This window comes from Castanea sativa, chromosome 2, assembly GCF_040712315.1.
Source record: "Castanea sativa cultivar Marrone di Chiusa Pesio chromosome 2, ASM4071231v1".
NCBI lineage: Eukaryota > Viridiplantae > Streptophyta > Magnoliopsida > Fagales > Fagaceae > Castanea > Castanea sativa.
This window is the reverse complement of record NC_134014.1, coordinates 41,407,081-41,429,047: the sequence shown is the minus strand read 5'-3', so window position 1 is coordinate 41,429,047 and position 21,967 is coordinate 41,407,081. Positions and strand designations below refer to the sequence as shown.

Below are 21,967 nucleotides of genomic sequence, written 5' to 3'. Positions count from 1 at the left end.
CGGTTTGACCACACCGGTTTACAATTCTCAGGTTGAACCGGCCAGTTTGCACCATTTATCGATTTTAATGTTATTTTCGGTTTTATACCATAATTGGACCAGATTGAAGGGCGGTTCCAGTTGAACCGGTCAGACCGGCCAGTTCCGGTTTTTAAAACTATGGTTTGTTTTTTTATTAATTAATATTAAGATAAACACAAATACACGCCAAAAAAAAAAACCTGGCTGCCATGCGTCGGTTTACATCTCCCACTCCCAAGTGGGGCAAAAGGGAAAAACAGTAAAATATGTAAGGGCATATTTGGCAGAAGGAGAAGGAGAAGAAGAAGAAAAAGAAGAACAGGGAAGCAGAAGAGCCAGAGGAGATCGGCGTGAGAGAGTGAGAGTGAGAGAAGGAGAGAGACCGAAACTGATTTTGGGTGCAAGGGATGCTCTTAAAACGCAGCGTTTCAGGTTAGGATTTTTATTTTTATTTTTATTTTTTCCCCTCTCCTCGCCGTGTCCTGGCCGTGACTGATTATTAAAAAAAAGGGAAGGACACGTGTACGACACGGGCACGGCAGGCAAATTGCCGTGTCCGTGCTTTCTCTGTGGCACACAGTCTCCTCAATCCCCTGTGGCATGTTTGATGTTTCCATTTTCCTTTTCTCATTTTCTTCTTCTAAACAATCAATGCATTGTTCTGTTTTTTCTACATTTAAATTGTTTTCTCCAATATTTTTTTTTTGACAGGATTCCTAGTGCAGCCTAGGACTTTGATAGTTGGTGTGTAATAACATTATTGTTATAATGGATCCCAGATACATGGGGGAGATATTGAAGTAAGTTTTCTCAAATTGTTGTGTTTATGTTTCATTTGTTATATTTAGGTTCTGTTTGTTTATTTTATTTATAATTTTTATTTTGGGTGAATTTTTAGGCATTTGGAGAAGCAGAATGAGCTCCTAATGGATTCCTATAGATCAATGACACATGAATCGCACAAACTTCAGGTTTTCTTAAATATCCAGTTTCTTTTTAAATATCCTGCTGTGTACTTTTAGTCACAACCCCTATGATACTTTTAAGAATAGGCAATTGGATTCATGATATGCTCGGATTTGCTTTACTTATATCTCTTTCCCTTCACATTTTTAGTGTATAGTAGGGTTAAGTGCATTGACAATAGCTTCTTTAATTCGAAAAAGCCGTTCTTTGTTAGATTGTACTAATACTTTATTTTGGGTGCACTGATTAAACAATAAAAATGCAAGTCATACTTTGGATGACATTTTTTGTGCTTCAGGCTATTGGTTTGGCAATTGGTCGTCCTATTGTCTAGGCCCGCTCAATTGCTTTGAATACTATGGTAATAAGCTAGGATATCAATATTAATACAAAAAATAATACTAGTGTATTTAAATAATGAATGTTGGAATGAATAAGAGCTATTAATGAATGTACTGTTTTCAACAAGCTAAAAATTAATGGGAAATAGAAAATGAATTTATATACGTGCTCCCTAAGATCAATTCAATTGCAATTTGTATTTTGAGTGAAGAAAAATATCATTTAATTATTTGTTTCATGTTGTTAATTTGAAATGTACCGTACTGAATCTTCCAGACTTACAATATGTAGGTAGAAGAAGAAATGCTGATGCGCAAGTTTTTCGAAATAATGACAGCTCATGGTTTAACGAAAAAGGTATGTTCACTTCAAGTATATATACATTATTATGTTGTAATGTCTTATGTATCTTATTTAACAATTTCTAGTGTTCTTGAGAAATAATGGGTTCTTACAAATGTCTAAATAAATTCATCATCACCTTTGATTTCTTACATAGGAACCAAACATATCTTGCGTGTCATTTTCATTTGCAATTGTTTTTGGACCTTTGGATTTCTGGCAGATAGTTTGGCTTGATCCTCATCAATCATCTGAATACTCAACTTAAATTATGCTCAAAACATATTATAACAGACAAAATCTGAAAGATCCTCGTTTTTTTTTTAAGAATAAAAATAAAATCCAGGCTTGGATAAGTTTCCTCCATCATTGGCAGTTGCCACAGGAAGTTAAGAAGTATGTGTTCAGACCATTGATTGCAGAGTCGTCCTGCTGCTTGTAATTTTCCCTTGCCCTTTCATGGCTATTTTTTTCAGTTGATTTTAAACCCTAAGAACAATGTCTTCTTAATATGTAGTAATGTTTTGTATGCATTTCGTTAAAGAAAATCTCTCTCTCTCTCTCTCTCTCTCTCTCTCTCCTCCTGGAGAACTTTAGAATTAACAATTTATTTGAGTCTACTCATATGATACAATTGACTATCAGTAAATATTTTTAATTATGAATCTTCCAATTGAGTTGCTATAAGTTTTTGTTTGAAAAACTTAAGGAGATGTTAGTTGTCATCTTTTATGTTTTCTTTACTTTCTCTGTTTTATGTCAGGTATGATGCATAACAGTTATGTTCCCAGAACCTGAAGTCATTCTTGACTGTTGGAAATATCTTGTATGGCACTACTTAACTATCATCCTTTGCTTCCTGTTGGTTGTTTTAGTGCAGTTTTTGTATCATTCAATTGGTTTCTTGCTATTAAGAAATCATTGAAATTTAACATTTTCTTTAGCTTTCCTCTGGTTATGCAATGAAGATGGAAGGATTTGGATGATAAAAGTAAATTTCGGTGCCATCTCTTTAACTCACGTAATATGGAGAGAGTGTACATGATTGGTATTCTGAGATATTTTCTACACTTTTTTGCCTAATGGTTGAAATCTAGGGAATTGATGGTTTCCGATTGACTTAGCATTGTTAGCCTCAAGATCTTTTCTACCTTGTTAGATGGTCCCTTGACCTAGGACAAATTGAAAGTGGTCTAAGTGTGCTTGTGATGGGGATGATGAAAACTAAAGTTACCTATCAAAAAAGTGTGCTTGTGGTGGGTTTACGATTAGGAAAATCTATGATTCTAGGGTTTAGAATTGTTGAAGAAAGGGTTATAGGGTTGATTGAGGAATCAAAAGGTGGTTTGATGGCTATTTAGTAGAAGAAAGTATGTGGGGTTTTAGGGTTTTGATAGGTAAAAGAATAAGGTTGGTTTGGGGTTGTAAAGAAGGAAGCAAGAGAAATTTTTTATGTATGAATAGTATTGGAGAACAATACCACAAGTAATAGAAGAACAAAAGAGAAAGCAAAGAAGAAAAGCGATAAGAGAAAGGGAAGAAAAAGAATAATAATCCAATGTGCCTCAATACTCAATACTCAAAACACTAAATATTTATATTAATCAACTCCATCTCTTCTTTGATTACATTGAGCACAAACATATATATCTAAGAACCCAACAAGTATAAACTTGGACTCAAAGCAAATAAAACCTAAAATATCTAAGATCTACTATAGAATTCCTGACTCAATTTTTCAATAAAAGTTTTACTTATCCAAAAAAAAAAAAAATCTAGACCCAGCTAAACTCTACCAATATACCCTTAATTCGTAGTTATCGCAAATATTACATGACTACAAAATTGACCATAACTGGTTGAATAAAAGCCCAAATTATAAACTGTTTAAACACTAAGAGACTTAACAAGACCTTCAAAACCACAATTTTTTTTAGTTGGGACTTTATACGTGAATCCCAAGAAATAAATCCTATCATAGCAAATAATTCTCTCATGACTGCATCATCCCCTGCTGTTTTAGCTTAGGCAGTTTGTTAATGTTGGACAGCTTGTTTGGTTTCTCTAATAGTATACGCTTGTGTAGAGTGAAGACAGAAATAATGTTCCTGATGATGGCAAAAATGGAGACTCTACTGCAATAGTCATTGTGCAGAGTGAAGACAGAAATGTTCCTGATGATGCCGAGAATGGGGACTCTAATGCAATAGTCATTGCACAGAGTGAAGACAGAAGTAATGTTTCTGATGATGCCAAGAATGGGGACTCTACTACAATACCCATTGCAACTAGCAAAGAACAACAGTGAGGGCATAAAGTTGATCTCAATTTTGAATATCTGTAACATTGTTTTAGAGAAAGATCTCTTCTCCTTATTCTTAATTAGAATGCAACAACTACAAAATAGTAACATGACATCAAGTTCTTAAACCGAATATGTGCGTCAATGACACTGCCTTTTATACGTGTATTCTGACTTCTACATATACGTACATGAATTTATTTGTCTCATGGCCATTGAGTATTTCTAAATAGTTGTGAATTCATGCGTAATCTACTTCTCTATGTCTCTTTTGTGCTTCCCTGGTTAGCGCCTTTAATCTTTCTTCCTTTGAGTAAATCATTTTCATGGGTCAATTTGTTTCCAGATAAATTATGTATAGAATGTGTGATCTGTTTAGAGCCATCTGTTTTCATTGCCAGTTAAATTATGAAGAAAACCTCGTCATCTTCTCCTCCGCTGGCTGTCCTGAAGTTTCCATTTTAATTGAGTTGACTGTTCTTTATCTCGTGTTCATTCATGATTCATCTATTTTCTTATCTTTTTGAGGGCTTGTGGCAGGTACAAAGGATCTTAATTGGTCATTGATGTACTAAATGCAACCATATGTTTCGTTGTCTCAGCAATGATGAATGAAAATCAAATTGTTCAGTGGGCCAAAATATTCTTTTTTTTTTACATTGATATTGAGGGTTTAAGACAAGCACAATTGTCGCTCCAGTTTACTAAGATCTCTCGAGTTCCCCAGGCTCCCTCCCATTGTCATTTTCCAATGGAGTAGGGGTTGTATTTTTTGCTTGAAAAAAAAAAATTATCCAAATTGGTTTAGAAAAATCTTCTCCAACCTATTAATGTTTTATAAACTCAGCCACTTACAAGCATCTACAACAAGAGCTCTGTGCGGCCTTGATGGAATAAACCAGAAAATTTATTTCTAAAAGTTCATTGGCCCAGTTGGGTAAGTTCATGAGCAGAAGATTTAGCCCATCTCTCTACACTTTTCGGTGTTTTTGCTTCCATTGTCGAACTTTTATTTCCCACCCCCCTCCCCCCTCCCCCTTCTTTGGTTCTTGTTGTGGAACTAAACTGATCTTGTTCACGTCTCCTATTACAGTCAAAATGCTCCAGACTGGGGGAGTAGTAGAATAAAAAAAGTTTTCAGCTACCAACGTGGCATCCCCTTTCACAAGGGTTGTTATTGTGTAGTATGTGAGTAACCTGTCCTTATGTGAGAGGGAGGAAGTATACTCCCAAAATACACAATAATTATCCTGTCACAATGATAGCCTTACAAATCACCCGTAGAGCTAATTTCATAGTCTAGTGGAAGAGGTTTATGCTTTACAATATGTCAAAATTCTTCATGGATTAATGGCACTGTTCGGTTTTATTGTCATAAAAGAAAATCTAAATCTAGGTTTAAATCTCTCATCCCTTATGTGTTGCAAAGCTAAAGTAGAAAAGAATGTTTATAATGTATTCCTAAGTTCTATGAATATTCTAATTTCAAAAAAAAATTGGGCACAAACAAATCATCTAGGCTCTTAATAGGAAAATTAGACAATACCACTAAATTACAAGACTCTTAAATAAACAAACTTTGAATCTTTCAATTGGTGTGAAATTGGATTAGGATTGGAAATTTGATTGCAGAAAATTATGATTCAAATTGTCCCATTTATGTGTTTAAGATAATTTCTTTTCAGCTTATTTAACTTATAAACAAGCAAGATAAAAGTACAATTTTACATATTTATATATGATTTAAAAGAAAAAAAAAAGAAAAGAAAAAAGAAACCAAACAAACAAGGAAGGCTTTAAAAGTTATATCTAGTCAAATAAACTTAGCCGAACACAAGCTCAAAGATAATATGAAATTTGTGATCAAGTGTTTAGCAATCATACATTCATACCCCCAAAAATGAAAAAGAATGGTATTAAAAAGATATTGAGATGGGATAACACAATTGGTTTGAGATCACAACTTTGGATAATTTCCCAACAAACGAACAGTTATTCAAGATTGCCTTCAAAGTAATTTGGGAGAAATCCAAAAAACCCTATAATTATATCTATGTGACAAATTAAACCTTAATACTTTTAATCATTTAAAACTCTTTATCATTATAGTTTTGTTAAACACTTTAAATCCTAAAAAAATCTTGATTACAAAGGTATCCGGAATCTTGAAAGGTGGATTGAAACAGAAGAAAGCCTCAAGAGTCAAGAGTCTAGTCCAAGTAAAGCATCAAATGCCATGATCATGAGTCGGACTATTTTGGCATGATATGGGAATGGGATTAACGTTAACAAGGCACGACTTTTTATATTCTTTTTACTTTTTGTCCCACCACATTACTTTTTTTTTACCACCGTCATACATTGGAATATTCTCTTTTTTTTTCATTCTTAATATCTTATTACTTTTCACTTTGTTTTCTTTTTTTGAGAAAATTAAAAGATTGCATGACAACCAGAATTACGGGATTTCTACTTTTTAGGCCGCAGGCCCGCAGAATTATCTTCGACCCAGATTAATTAATTTACCTAGCGATGAAATATGAGAAGGATTAGAATAAACTTATAGCAATATTTATCAACAAATCAGAGTGGCGCAGCGGAAGCGTGGTGGGCCCATAACCCACAGGTCCCAGGATCGAAACCTGGCTCTGATATAAGAGTAGCTTCCTGCCTAGTTTTTTTTTTGGTTTTAACTTTTAACTTCCATTAATTGTCTTTTAAATCAATTCTATTTCTTCATTAAGCATTTTATTTTGTTATTTTTAAAGTGTATTAACTTTTAAAATATAAGAATGCTCTGGATAAAATATATTTCACAAGAAGTCACTCTAGCTAAGATGATAGCACTACTTTATATTTCACACATCGTGTTGATACAACTTTATAGACCACTTCAGATACAACTTACCACTTCAGATAGTAGTGAAATTTGTTGTGCCTGTAGACTTATGTTTCTGTAATTTAAGCGACCTACGTGAAATCCCATGCATGTTATAAACACAACAAAATCTTACAACATTTCATAACACTATTATTTTTAATTTTTAATGGATCCTAATCTAATATTTTATTATTTTATTATTTTATTTAGACCTCCCATGCATACTATAAACACAACACAATTTTACAACATTTCATAACACTATTATTTTTAATTTTTAATGGATCTTAGTCTAATATTTTATTATTTTATTTAGATCTATGAGGGATTTAAACTGATGTGACAATTTGTTGTTTTGCTAACACTGACTAAGTGTGATTTTATTATAAACATTACTCAAAATTTAAGGGACTTCGAAAAGCACAATATAAAATGTAATTTCTGTGTTGTTTCAAAATATTTCATAAGTGGGCAGGCCCACCGCCTACCACATCAATTTTTTAGATTTATGTACAAATCTTGAGAAGAAATATAGTATCCATGATTTTTATTTGCATATGAAAGGTGGTAAATCTTGTACTCAATAACCTAAGTAACCTTATTAAGTCAAATTCAGTACACATTTCTAACTGTCACATAAAGAAGAAATTAAATCCATGGTTTTATAATTTAAGCTTCAGTTGAAATCACTTTTATATGGTTTTTCCAAGTGCAAGAACCAGTAAGTACTGGATGGCTGGAGAGAAAAGAACTACAAATTGTTCCTTTCTCCACAAATGTCCATTTTAAACCCATTTACTTGATGGATGGTTTCAAATTAAACTCTTTAGTTTCAACTTTTCAAATTTAACAGAGTTACAAATTAAACTATATAGTTTCATTAGTTTCAAATTGAAACTAGACATTCAAATTATATCAATTTAAATCCCACAATCAAATTACAAAAGTACAGGGCTTAAAACTGATAAAGTTTTACAAATCCTGGGTTAATAATGAAACTAGTTTTATAACAAATCTTAAACTTATGTTTGATTAGAAACTTTCGAAATTATAAACTTCAAATTGAAAAGGGTTTAACATTAATTTAAGTATGAAACTTTGCTACCTCCATCTGCCAGAAGCCTAACCACATCCTAAAATTTTTAGGCATGTATGCACAATTACTCGTTCAACGGGAAAATTTCAGGTCATACGTTGTTCATTCACAATTTATTATTATTATTATTTTTTTGATTGGGTTCATTCACAATTTAACTTCATCTTGATCAAAAAGACGCAATGTGTAACATAATGTCACAACGGCCAAAGCCAATTACGATACCATTGACAAGATTAAGGCAACAACTGAATACGAAAAAGAATTTAGTCAAAAGAAAAAGAAACAAAGCAACAATTCTTTGATTAAGGCATAAGCAGTGTATATATATCTAGGATAGAAGTCAAAAAAGTCTTTCTTTTTGTGCATAAAGAGTACCCCATAAGTCCATAACTAGTCAAAACGAAACAAAACTTCTAGTACTTAGTTCCTAGTTCCTACACCCATTCTAATTAAAGTTATCACTAGGATAAAGGGAATAAAAGAACAATTTTAGTCACCTTAGAATCAGAATCCCCATATTAAACTTTAACAAAAGAACCCCAACAATCTCCCTTGGCTTCAATTACTGTATCTAGCTGAGAATAAACCGACAGTGAAGAAAACCTGCAACAAGAATCAGTGTCAATAAAAGATTCAAAAGCCAGACAATATTAATGTGTCATTATCTATTCAAACAATAACGGAACACCAAAACAACAAAGAATTAGCCATTCAAAACAAAAACTATAGGCTTACTTGGGTCAGCATTGATTAGCATAGCAGTCCCTCCAAAGCCGCAAGTACCTCCTTTCCTCTTGTTCTTCTGCCAGTAGCTATTGAAGGCATATGAAGCATGTGCAACCACAGTATCAGGATGGTAACAGTTCCCCTGTGGCTGAATCTCCTCACAATCAGCACCACCTTCACTACAAGCATAGTCCAATGCCTCTTGCAATGTCTCTGCAGGAACACTAGGCTTAGCCACACACCACAGCTTCTGGACCAACCCTATTGATGGTGCTGGAGCAATAGAAGCTGGATTACATGGTGGCAATGTGAAGCCGAAAGGTGGAGACGCTGGATCCATGTCTGGAGGCATCTCTGGTGCAGATGTGAAGGAGAATGATGGTGGAGAAGCTATTTGGGCAAGTGGGGGAAGTGGCTTTTTGGCCACATTGGCAGGAACAGGGTAACCAACAGAGGGGTGAAGTGGGGATTGTGCAATATTTGGTAATGGGGTTGGCCTTGCTGGGAAAGGGTCTACAAAGAAAGAGAGCTTCCTGCTCATGGGTTTTCTCTCTTTTGGACTAGTGACTAACACATTGAAATTTTTTTGCTCAAAAAATCCAAGCTTTTTCATGGACTCTGAGTGGTAAAACACCAAGCTCACACTTTTACCCGATAATGAGGAGAAATTTGGAGGTGGGTTCACTGAGTAAGTTGAGTTGGTAACCTGCAGAAAGTCTAGCAGAGGTTTGATAACTTTCTCAGCCAAATCATCTCTGTACAAAGCAGAGTATGAGTGCAAGCAGTTGGAAGAGAAAGCAGCAGAGACTTTGATTTCTTTCTCCAAACCCCACCTCGTGAGAGAGTGGTAAATGTTCTTGAGAGACGGCAGGACCAAACCCAACTTACGTTCTTGCCCTTCTTCACAAAGTACGGTGTTACCTGCAACAATGGTGGTGATTTTGGTAGCCGGGTAATGAGCTAAAACATGGGTCCTGAGCCACGTTTCAGCCATTAAAACACTGCTCGAGACCTTATTGAGGTTTCCATCACCCACAGAAACTGCTATAGGAAGTGCAGAGTGAGAAGGTGCTTGGAAAACCTCTGGGTTTGTGTCATCATAAAGGTTTAAAAGTTCAATAGATTCTTGACCTGCGCCTGCAAAGAAAGAAACACAAAGAATTAGGTCTTTGTGCAAGCAAACACAACATAAAGAAAAACGGAAAAATGGAGCATTTTGGGAACTGAGGACTGAGAAGGCAAGACTGTAGTGTTGTTTACAACTTACCAGTAAGACCAAGGGAACAGAGAAAGAAAAGTTGAAAGAGCAACACCATCTTCATCAACATTATTTGTGATGCAAAGGCCATCATCAACCGAAACAAAGAGAAGTGGAAGTCACTACTGTTCCCTCTCTGTTTCTCTCTCTATGTGCAGTCGAGCTACACAGGAAATGGGCCTTTGCACATAGTATATGGGGTCACAGGGTGCCTTTCGGTATGTGCAACAATATCATCTGCGGTTAATTTCCTACAGTCCAACCCAATATAAAACATGTTTTCTTTCTTTTAGTTTTTGGGGTCTTCTTTCTTTTTCTTTTTCTTTTTTCCTATTTTGGGTGGGCTTTTTTAAAGTTTCACCCATATTGCAACGGGTATGTCTCTCCTTGTTTGTTTGTTGCTAGGTAATCTTGTTGGGATACGTGTGAGGACTGAGGATGGAACAAAAATTGTATTGGGAAGTGTGAAATGTCAGCTGTGACAAGCCCAAAACCCCGATAGGAGAAGTGACTATTTGTTTCTCTAGACTCCCACACCACATACCAGAGAGAGAGAGAAGAGTTGTCATCCTCTCCTCTCCTATGGAATCGAGCTTTTGAGTTGGACCAGACCGGTTAGTGGCTTAGGCTAGCAAAAGCACAGAGAGACGCTTTCTGTCCTTGAGTCCCTACGACACGTCGTTGTAACGAAACAAGCACCATCGTTTTCATAAAGATCACAGGAAATGGCAGGCCTGGAGTTTGTTTGACGGGAGGGACCCACTAGAATTAAGTTACCCAAAAAAAAGGGGCCCGCATAAAAGAACAAAAGATAGTAATCAGTGGGGACCCGCCCTTCTACTTATTGACCAAGTTATTGATCTATTATGTAGATATACAGCTAGCTGTGTAGCTGTAAGTCTCAATCCTTAGGCGCATGATAAGCGTTGGATGGAGATCCGTTGATCAAGCAAAAACTTTTTGCGTTTTTACTATTTTTTTTTATCATATATTTATCTTTGAAAAAAAAAATAACTTTTATATTGTATAAAGCAAATAAACTACTAAAAGTTATAAAATAATCTTATCAACACATTATAATGAAATGAAAGTAAAAAATGGATTGAATTGAGAACTATTGTAAGTTAGGGGACTAAAATTTTTTTTAAAAAAGGGTAAAGTTAGACAGCTAAAAGATTTCATTTATAATTTAGTTGTTTTTAGGATACTCAGTCACTATTTGGATAGTTTAGGTTATGTTTGGTAACAGTTTTTGTTTTTTATTTTCAAATTTTTGTTTTTGGGAATATAAAGAAAAAATAATTTTCTTATATTTTTTAAATCAAAAACATGTTTGGTCAGTTGAATTTAAAAAAAAAAGTTTTTTGAAGAAAAAAATAGAAAATACTAAAATATGTTGTTACTAGGATTTGAACTCTAATACTAACTCATTAAATGAGATACAATTATTAAATTAAATGCATGTTTTCATTAACTTTTGAAAATTAGAAACTAAAAACATATAAAAGGTTGTTTTTAGTTTCCTTCACAAATTGAAATTTGAGAAAAGTTTTTGTATTCTGTCCATTTTGGGTTGCCAAACAAGTTTTTTAGTCTAAAAAATAAAAAATTGTTTTTGAAAATAAAAATAAGGGGAAAAAACAGTTACCAAACATACTCTTATTTTTTGCCAACGTATTTTACTATTTAGTTTATTTTTGTTGCTATTCATGGGTCTTACTGCACTTTTTAGTACTATTTATAAATCCTACTGTACTATTTCAGCTAATTTTTACATTTATCTATAGTACTTTCAACAACAAAATTTCAGACCCTCAATACTGACTATTGTTTGTTTTTACTTTTTAGCCTTTTTTTTTCCCCTCAACAGGAACCATAGATAAAATTTGCTAAAATCAAATGGTGGAGTACATTATGATTATTCAAATTTTAGAAGTAATGCTCCATCCTATAATAATGAATCTTTCTAATTAAATTTATGATAGGATCTACCATTCATGTAAAAGGAGATAGTATTGTAGGGACACGATTTTCAGACCAAGCCCAAAAATGTAACGGATCTTGGCCCAGTGAACCCAGTACAATAAATTTGTAGAGAGTGGGTCAAAGAGCTAGGCTTTAGTACATTGATAACAGTTAATATGATTTTGGATGATGAGCCAACAAGAATTGAACCCGGTTTGTGCGAGAAAGTTTGTCCTCGGCACAGTCCGAGGAGCTCTGTTCTACTGTATATTGGATGACAATCGTTACAGGAGTTGTTGAGATTGTTTTAGTGCTTTCTCTTCTCCTTTTTTCTCCCTCCCTTTTTTCTGGGATCTCTACCCTTATTTATATTACATCTCTCTCTTCATCCTTACCCTACATGTGGACAGTTGATATTTTATGCTGATACTTATCCTATCAGCCCCCTCTAAAAGTCTTCTGAGGTGGTTGTAAGGCTGCCATAATACTATTCAGAGGTCACTTCCTCATTAATGCAGTGAAAGCAGCTTTCCCTTAGATATTTTTGAGTCTTTATCCCTCTTGAACGTTTATGATGCTCGTTGCTATCATTAGAACTTCCTGAAAGGTCATCCTTGATCATTAAGATCTATACTAGATTTGCGTTTAGCTTTATCCGAGGAGATAGTACTCCTCGGACTCGGACCACCCATGCTTCTCGGCCAAAACCACATGCTCTCGGTCAAAACCACACGCTCTCGACCAAATCTCAAAATCCATGACCCCACAAGTATAATTCCAAAAGTATTAAATATTTTTCCTCTTCCATCCTATATGAGCAAAAGTATCAACATATTTATTACAACAATATTTGATTTTGTGTTTATAGGATGAATTTTTTATATTAAAAATTTATTTGAGGTTTAATTACAAATTGCACTAACTAATTTTGCAAAAAATATTTTCTCAAAAAGAAAATTGCAATGATTTTAATTTAGTTTTTTTAAGTTTCTTTAAAAAAAAAAAAAATCAGTCCTCTTAATAGGTTTTCAATTTGGTTTTTTTGTCCAATCTTGCCATTAATTTTAGTATTTTCTATTTTTCAAAGTCATTTTGGTGGAATTAATGGTGTATATTAGATTGAATTGGATGGAAGGACTACATTAGAAACGATTAAAAATTAAAAGGACTATGATTTTAAAAAAAATTAAAAGAATAAATTGTGAACATGTGAAAATTAGAGGGTATAATTTGTAATTTAACATTTATTTATAGTTATAATTGAAAAGTTTTTAATGTTGATGCTCCTTGTTTTGGTTAATGGAGGCCCAAGATGATGAAAAAAAAACCAAAGTGGCCCAAAGGGTCCAATTCAAACAAACTCGCCAACTCGATTTGGCCCAAAATTGTGGTGCTTGGATGACCTTAGGGCATATTGTGGAGCTCAAAACCAGCTAAGCCTAACAAGACCCCAGGCATGCTCCAATACTTGGTGGTGGGTAGGAGGATAAGATCCATCCAAAAAAAAAAAAAGGTAGGAGCATAAGATATGATTTTTATGCCTTAATCTCAGGGAAGGGATTTCTTTTTTTTGGGATAATCCGGACTTTCACTATAGAAAAAAATACTAAGAAACAACATAAGACTGCAAATATCAGCAATTCCAACAGGGAGGTTGGACTTATTACAAGAAAATGACCCTCTAAGCCTACTAGCCAGCTTAGCAGAAGCATGAGCGGCACCATTACAGCCACTACTAATCTAACAAAATTTACAACTCAAAAAACTCTGGCTAATTTCTAAATTATTTCTTATTAATGTGGGGATGGGGAATGGGGATGGGGATGGACCAGGGCACTCTGACAAGACATTCATGCATGAATAGGATTACATTACATCCATTTGCTTTTTGGATCTTTATCATGAGGATGGATGGAGCTTATTATAACAACTTTAAAGGAGGGAAAGGATATGCATGTTTGCCTTGTGAACTAGAAATGCCTTTGAGTTGTGGAAGAAAGGGAAAATCTTTTCGTGCTGTCCACTCCAAATATGGAACAAAACGATTTTACTATATAACTCTGCCTCCGGACATTAGGTAATTATTAGGTACTTTCGGAGTATCATAAATGTGTACTTTTTCTTTTCATATAATTGGAGGTCTTACTAATTAAATTTATAGTGGGACTTACAATTCATGTGAGAGGGAAAATATTCATTTATAGTACTCCCGAAGTATTCAAAATTGTCCCCTAACATTAGCCAAAGCTGGCCTATAATTATTAAAAGTTATAATTAACTTTCCTAACTATGATTTGCACCGTTTTAAGCCTTACTGGTTACTTCAGGAACCACCAAACTGTCGGCTGACATTTTATTCATTTGGCCCCAAGAATATTAATCGATTAGGAAAACTTTTTCAGAGAAAAGAATTTTCTCCAAACTCAATTGATAAACAGTTCTTTGCCCAAAGCGAAGTCCATTCAATCAGATAATAGAATATTAAAATTCTTAAATAGACCCAAAAGGTTTAAAAATTCGCTCTTCCCCCCCCCCCCCCCCCCCTCCCAATATGTTAGCTAGTTCTTTTATAACTTTATATGTACAATTTTTTAAAGATTGAGATACAACTATAGTTTTTAAGCATTTTTTTATACAGATGATAAAAGAAATACTGATATAACTCTTAATCACAAAATCTGAAATTCTCATTTTTCAAAAATTAAAAATTAAAAAATAAAAATAAAAACATAGTGTTCATATATCTAATTCTTCAACTGCAAATTAAATAAGAAAAAAATTTTGCTTTAGACAAACAATGAAGGATTCTATTAAGAGATTTACATATCTATTCTAGAAATTAAGTAGGAACATATATCTTAAATATACTTTGATTTAATGAACTACATAGTAATAAGAGGATCGAAAGCTTAATGGATTTATATAAACTTATCTACTTTTAAGAAAATATATTAGGAATGCATTTTGATTTAATGAGAAATATATGTATGGTACACGAATATTGAATATTAAGTAGAAACAAAAAATTACGCATTAGTCATTGTGGGGATGAGGATCCCACGTATAAGTTAAATGGGTGATTAAGGTAATTTTCGAGGACGCACCTCGGACCTCGGGAACGAGCATCTGTTATGTGAGGCGCATAAAGTTAAAACATTAAAGAAGAAAGAAAGCAGATTTGACACAGAATACAAGAAGGATGAAGAAAGAAGGGTGTAAAAGCCATCTCCTTTGCATTAAATACAAGACAACCATTTCGCTGGCCGAATTAATGAGGAAGCAACTGTGAAAAGTGATGGCATAGCTAAGAATTCAGGGTAAAGCTTGCTAGTCTGTTTTGGATGGGACAAGGGCCCTAGGTTTGCAATCTTAGCCCTCCAAGTGTAAGATTCAGATGAGTTGTAGCTGAATATAAAATCAAGAGGAAATTCCAAATGCAAGGAGAGAGAGAGAGATATATATATATATAGAGAGAGAGAGAGAGAGAGAGAGAGAGAGAGAGAGAGAGAGAGAGAGAGAGAGAGAGAGAGAGAGAGAGAGAGAGAGTCTATCAATCTGTAACCCAAACCTCAGACTAGACCCGAGGACCAACACTTGTATTTTTTAACCGGTTCTTAAATTTTGAAGTAATAAAAGAAGCATTCTTTTTCATTCAGTTCTATGAAGTAGACTTTCTTTGTTCATGTATTGAATATCATAATTAGATTTGACTTCCAATCTCTAAACAAATTTGTTGTAATAGAAAAACAATATAGTCTTCATTTAAGTCAAAAAATTGATTAACTACTTTTTCGTCGTTACAGTCATTTATGTGAATGTAATGCATTTTGTAAAATATAATATTTTAAATAAAAATTCTTAGCAAGGAGGAGGAATATATACTTAAATTTTATATATAATTTTATTTTTCATAAAAATAGTGGAGGGAGGGGGGAATTTTAAAAAGTTAAGCGGGCTATCTTATTATGTACTATTGAAACAATCCATATTGAAACCGGTGTATTTCAAGAGATACGTGGACTAGATTAATGGTTGGTACAAAATATTTTGATCCATTCAATACATTTTTTGTTGATAATTTGTGTGTTAAGGGAGGAATTTGGACTTTTGATGTCTCTGTTAAAAATAGTCAAAATACGAGAAAGTGACTATCCAGTTGAACTACAAAAATCTTGGCTATAAAACTCTATATTACATATTCTAGTTTTGTCTTTTAAAAAAAAAAAAAATGGTAAATTCTACCAACATACCCTAAGGTTTCGGCTAATGCTAATTAGGCTAAGAGACTTTTCAAAACTAATCAATTTAGTTCCTCAAGTCCACTTAGAACTTAAGATAGTTGAGAAAAACGATTGACTTGCTTAACAGTGTTTAGAGACTGTTGAAATATGAGGAGCTGTGCTGTGCTGTGAAGGAGATCTATAGCTTGAAGAAGTAATGTACAAGGTGAAGATAGAGGCTTAAACTGCAAAATCAAGTGCTGCAAAAACTACAATCATTTAGTGTAAATACTTGTAAAGCTACTTGTAGTTTAGTTGTATTTAATTAGTTGGTTAATAGTGACTGTTAATTGATGATTAGTTCCCGATTAATTGTTAGTTAGTTAGATTTTGTTAGCTTTTTCCCTCTCTATTAGTGTATATAAACTCAGAGCTTAGTGTAATTATATTCATTCAAGCATTTCACAAACACAATTTCTCTCTCTCTCTCTCTCTCTCTCTCTCTCTCTCTCTCTCTCTCTCTCTCTCTCTCTCTCTCTCTCTCTCTCTCTCTCTCTCTCTCTCTCTCTCTCGGGTATGACCTCCATAGCCAAAGCTTGAATCTTTGATGGAGACTAAGTTGTCTTTACGAATCAAATTGATTAGTTTTAAAAAGTCTTGAATCCGGTCAAATTGATTAGTTTTGAAAAGTCTTGAATCCGGTTGGTATTAGCCTAAATCTCAAGATATGGAGCGCTGGCCCGAGGCCTATGCTTAAAGGCCCACCACCAAAAAAAAAAAAAACTAGTAAGGAAAAAGGCCCCGTCCCCATTGTAAAAGGCCCAAAATTTTATAAAACTATATATATTTTTAAATGGTTGTGCATTTTTTTATTTTATTAGTAATGCTAAGGATACTGAAAATTTTACTATAAGCTTACAAATTGACATACCACCAATTACAAAAAAGTAATTTAAACATTGATTAATTATGTTATTCAAGTTCATCAATCATAGTCACTGTCACATCATATTTTGAAAATTTTGTAATACCTTTAGCCCATTTTCCCTTTTCATTTTTATCAAAACTTCCAAAATACAAGATCAATAGAAACCTAACCCAATTGAAATCTTAAAATATTTCAAAAACATATTGTGATAGTTTTAGACTTTAGTTTTTGTAAAACGATATCCTACAAAGTCACACACACTAAATAATCTCTCTCTCTCTCTCTCTCTCTCTCTCTCTCTCTTAAAAACACGATATAAAATTAAAAATTAGATTACAACTTTACTTAAATATGCATCGTCACATATCTAAAATAAAAAATATTTTTTAAACATAATATATTTTTTATTTCTTTATATTAAAATTTATGGTTCATCTATAATATTCAATTCCTTATATGAAATTAACATTAGTTTAGTTAGTACTATTCATCAAATTATGTATTTAATATATAAAATTAATATTGATTTGATTGCTATTAAATAATTTTATTTAATTAATATTTATGTATAAAAGACCCCATATAAATTTTTTGTCTTCGATTTCAAATTCTATTAGGCCACCCCTGAGGGTATGTTAATAGAATTTACCATAAAATGTAAATTACAAAAAGCCTACTCCTCACATATATAGGGTCTGTTTAGATACCGCTTATTGTTGAAAACTGAAAACATTGTAGCATAATAATTTTTAAATGTGTGAATAGTGCCATGAGACCCAGTTTTAACTTAAAATTTGCTAAATTCCATATTTGTGGGTCCCGTGCACGGGACCCATAGAAAAAAAAAGCCAAATGCATTAAGGGTGTATTTGGATCAAGGGAGTCAATACCGTATCGGAGGCTATACCGGTTTGGCCAGCGGTACGATATATTTCGGATACCGGTCAATACCGGTGTACCGTTTCGGGTTTACCGCTATTTTATATATTTAATATATATAAATTATAAATGTACTACGTCCACAATATTTTCTCAACATTTAATACAACAAATCATATGTGACTATTTTTTATTAGTTCTAATTTGAACCTACCACTAAAATAACTTTTTTACTCTACCAATAAAAACTCATAACAACCTAAAACTTAAAATTTATTGTGAAAATATTGTAAAGAATTTTTTTTAGATACACGTATCTCAATTTTCCACTAATCTCTGCCAACAAATATTTTTTAATAACTCACTTTTTTTTCTTTTTTTTTTCACCTCCATTCATTCTCTTTTACTTTTACAATTTATTTTTCTTTATTCCTATCTTGATTTTATCTCCTCCACATGTTTAACTCTACTACTAGGTCTTGTCTCATTTCAAATTTCAAAAGGCTAGTACTCCTTGACTGACCATCACGTGGGCACCTGCAACAAGACATAAAAAAGAAAAATAAAGAAAGCGTTGGTATCTAAACTCCAAGTAAATGCATCATATGGGTATGCTAACTTTCTCCCCAAGAGTCCAAGTATCAGAGCTCAGACGGAGTTGATTTGCGAAGAAAGAGAGCGAAGTAGAGCATAGAGACAGTGTGACAAGTGGAAGAGCCTGACATTATCAATGTTGAGGAGCTTATGCGAGACCTTGAAGATGAAGAAGATATGGATTTTGATGACGAAATCAACAGCAAGAAAAAGAAGAAGAAGAAGAAGATTAGAGGAACACAGAGTCACAAAGATTAGAGGAGCACAGATTAGGTGAGTGAAAAACTACAAAGAAATCTGTGTTTTTGTTTCAAGCCGGTATCAATTTTCCGGCCGAAATCCGGAATTTCTGCCGGCATGTACCGAAACGCTCCCGGTATTGCCGGTATTTAAACCGGTACGAAATGAGGAAGTCTTTGTACCGTTTCAGGCACCGGAACGAAAAATATCGGCCGTATCGGCCGGTACGGTACGAAACTAACTACCCTGATTTGGATACTGCTTATTGCTGAAAATCGAAAACATTGTAGCAAAATAATTTTTAAATGTGTGAATAGTGCCGTAGGACCCAGTTTTGAAGTTTTTTTAAAGGAAAAAGGTACTTTTAGGTTCCGTAAACAGTGCACGAGACCTACTAGAAAAGGAAACGCAGACGCATGGATAGCGTAAAACGCGCTATCCAAACATGTACTAACTTTCAGTTTTCAACAACATCCAAACTCACGTAGTTTAGCTAGAAATAATATATCTCACATTATTCATGATTTGCCCTAGTGGATGCCGATGGAGCATTACCTTCGTACTTTTTTTTTTTTTGGTAAAAAAAAATGAGGGGCTTTATGGCTATATTACTCCCCCGGTCAGGGCGTCAGTCTGACTTAAGCTCTGGTCGTTCTCACCAGACTGTGTGGAGGGTCAACCCCACCAAGGATGCCCACTAACAATTGGCTATGGAGGTGATTCAAACCCAAGCTTGACAAGCATTACCTTCGTACTTTACTGACTAAATAAGGCATGTTTTGCATGTCCAATACTAGTTAATTGCCTGCACTTTCCAAGCATAAAAACAATGAGGGCAAACAAGTCTTTGCATTTGTCGTTACTTGTTAGGCAAATTGCGAGTAGGAATGGCAACGGGTCGGGTTCGGGCCGGGTTTTTGCATACCCGGACCCGACCCGCGGGCCAAGACCCGGAACCCGGACCCGGCTCGATTATTAATCGGGTTTTTTTTTCCGAGGCCCATACCCGCCCCGCGGGCCCCGTTTATCTTCTTGGGCCCAAATCTAGCCTAACAAAAAATTTTTTTTTTTTGAAGCCCATTAAATTTTTTCCCTAAATTCAAGCCTATACAAGCCATTTAACATGGCCCAAATGCCAAAATTTGGCATTTAGGCCACATTATAGGGCAACCAAATCAAACCAAATTATAAGTTAATCATAAATCAACAAATCACAACTAAGATTTTAAATCAACAAATCACTTAAAAAGCTACAAAATAAATCCCACAAGTCTAGGAAATTACAAAATGTCTTATCCTCCAACTAACAAATGAAAAAGACTAAGAAATTCTTACAAAATGTCTTATCCTCCATAACCGGGTTTTTATCCGAGGCGGGTTTCGGGTCGAGTTTCGGATTTTTTTATAAAACCCGGACCCGACCCGAACCTGCTTCGGGGTTTTTTTTTTAAAAACCCATACCCGACCCTATTCTTTATCGGGCCGGGTAAAATCCGGCCCATTAGGGTCGGGCCGAGCCGGGTATCCGCGGGCCGAATCTAAATTGCCATCCCTAATTGCGAGGCTGTGATCTCGTTTATTGTTCCAATGTGTCTTTAAAATAGAGCAACAATAACATAAAAGAACTATAGGTTGTGAGTAATTAACATGCATGGTAAGCGTTTGACTGTCCATAACACTTTTTTTTTATATGTAAAGTGAGTTAGCAGTTTTTTTTTTTACCCAAGAAATAGGAAAAGGAGAGTTTTGAAGCCAAAGTAATTTTTAGGTTTTTTTTGAAGCACATAAAATGTTGCTTTTTTCTCTCATATTTATGGTAGAATACATTCATTAAATTTATAATAATCTTTCATATATGTGAAAGGGAAAAACATAATTTATCTGTACTCCAAAGGGTAATTATTGAGTACTCTCAGAGTATTATAAATGCATACTCTTCCTTCTCATATAATTGTGAGTCATACTAATTAAATTCATAGTGAAACCCATAATATATATAAGAGAAAGAAATACGCATCTATGATACTCCTAAAGTATTCAATCATTTGTCTAGAATACCTAAAAATTTTCAAGCCAATGCTTTATTTACTGTAGTTGGTATCATGGTATGACTTCAATTCTTTTTCTTCATCTTCCTCGTTCCTGCTTTGTTTTGCTCCGACACCCTCAGCGTAGACTAGTTTGATTGTCTGGATATAAAGTAAGGCTAGATGCTTGACGTGCTCGCGAGACTAGAGACTGAATTCCAAACTATGGCATAAGGCACTCACTCTCACTGTGACTTGATAACTTGTACTGGTTCTCCTTTTGACATCCAAAATAAGAAATGGTACTTAAAGCGAGAATCAATCATTAATTATGATTGAAAAATGCAACATTTTTCCTTCCAAAATTTTGGACCACTCGGGGTAATAAAAAGGTGGTGGGTTGAAGTTTATTCATAAAATTTGACCTTATATTGATACTATTCCCATTTCATCCCACCACCGGTTCCGTAATTCAAGCTATGCATTTTGATCAATAATTTGATTAGACTGCACTGGTTATTTGACATGATTTATAAAAGTTGAATGAAATTCATCCCAAGACAAATATAAATTATTATTAAGTTCGTTTGGAAGACTCTTTCCCTCTCTCACATGAGGATTACCTGCTTAGGATTCTACACATGAAATCAAATGTCAGCTCAAGGCTTAGGCCACTTTGACTTATGCTTAAGGCGGTAAGGCCTCAATTATAATAAGGTCCTACCCTCCCTCTTTAGCTTTAGAATAAGGTCTTGCTCCAATGATAAAAAGACCCAAAAAGTTCTAAGAGAGAAAAATAGGAAAATAGAGAGAAAAAGTAATCATTGTAAAACTGATAAGTGTATTCCTGAAGAACCTTGCTCCTCGGCCAGTCTAAGGAAGAACTTAAATAAGAATTTCTCTTATCTTGTTATAATTCTTTACTAAAACTATCATCCTTGCCAATTTTCTTTCTCTAATTACTAAATCGTGACTACAAGAGTTTAAATGGTTGACCTTGACCTTCGACCTCTACAAATTAGTTGTATTGGGCCTCCATTTTAGCCCAATTTCATCTGAGTTGGGCCAGTTTGCTAGTTTTGTCCTCTATAGTGTCGAATCATCAATAACAATTAATTTTTCCTAACGGTTTGAGATTTTGATTTTTGTAAACTAATATTATATATGGTAGATTGTC

At 34.1% G+C, this 21,967-nt stretch overlaps 2 protein-coding genes and 1 non-coding gene across 5 annotated transcripts; 2 read left to right on the top strand and 1 right to left on the bottom strand.

The window, feature by feature from the left end:
- The first annotated feature begins 209 nt into the window (after positions 1 to 209).
- LOC142623509 (uncharacterized) lies at positions 210 to 4,203 on the top strand. Of its 3 annotated transcripts, none has more exons than XR_012842158.1 (7): positions 289 to 453; positions 733 to 821; positions 920 to 992; positions 1,621 to 1,686; positions 2,000 to 2,109; positions 2,435 to 2,497; positions 3,758 to 4,203. XR_012842158.1 is itself a non-coding variant. In XM_075796949.1 (5 exons), the coding sequence occupies exons 2-5, from the start codon at positions 790 to 792 to the stop codon at positions 3,977 to 3,979; spliced, it is 393 nt and encodes a 130-aa protein (XP_075653064.1). In that variant the 5' UTR covers positions 210 to 453; positions 733 to 789; the 3' UTR covers positions 3,980 to 4,203. The 3 variants fall into 3 exon arrangements, 1 of the variants encoding a protein (XP_075653064.1); XR_012842159.1 differs by having other exon boundaries at positions 292 to 453; positions 2,048 to 2,109; XM_075796949.1 differs by lacking the exons at positions 2,000 to 2,109; positions 2,435 to 2,497 and having other exon boundaries at positions 210 to 453.
- Positions 4,204 to 6,555: 2,352 nt separating this feature from the next.
- On the top strand, positions 6,556 to 6,627 carry TRNAM-CAU (transfer RNA methionine (anticodon CAU)). Its single transcript has one exon. It is a non-coding gene; the product is annotated as a tRNA-Met (tRNA).
- A 1,602-nt stretch (positions 6,628 to 8,229) lies between these two features.
- Positions 8,230 to 10,163, bottom strand: LOC142623725 (glucan endo-1,3-beta-glucosidase 1). The gene is made up of 3 exons (XM_075797175.1): positions 9,947 to 10,163; positions 8,689 to 9,816; positions 8,230 to 8,556 (listed from the first exon to the last, which is right to left on the bottom strand). The coding sequence occupies exons 1-3, from the start codon at positions 10,029 to 10,031 to the stop codon at positions 8,525 to 8,527; spliced, it is 1,245 nt and encodes a 414-aa protein (XP_075653290.1). The 5' UTR covers positions 10,032 to 10,163; the 3' UTR covers positions 8,230 to 8,524.
- Between the last annotated feature and the right edge of the window lie 11,804 nt (positions 10,164 to 21,967).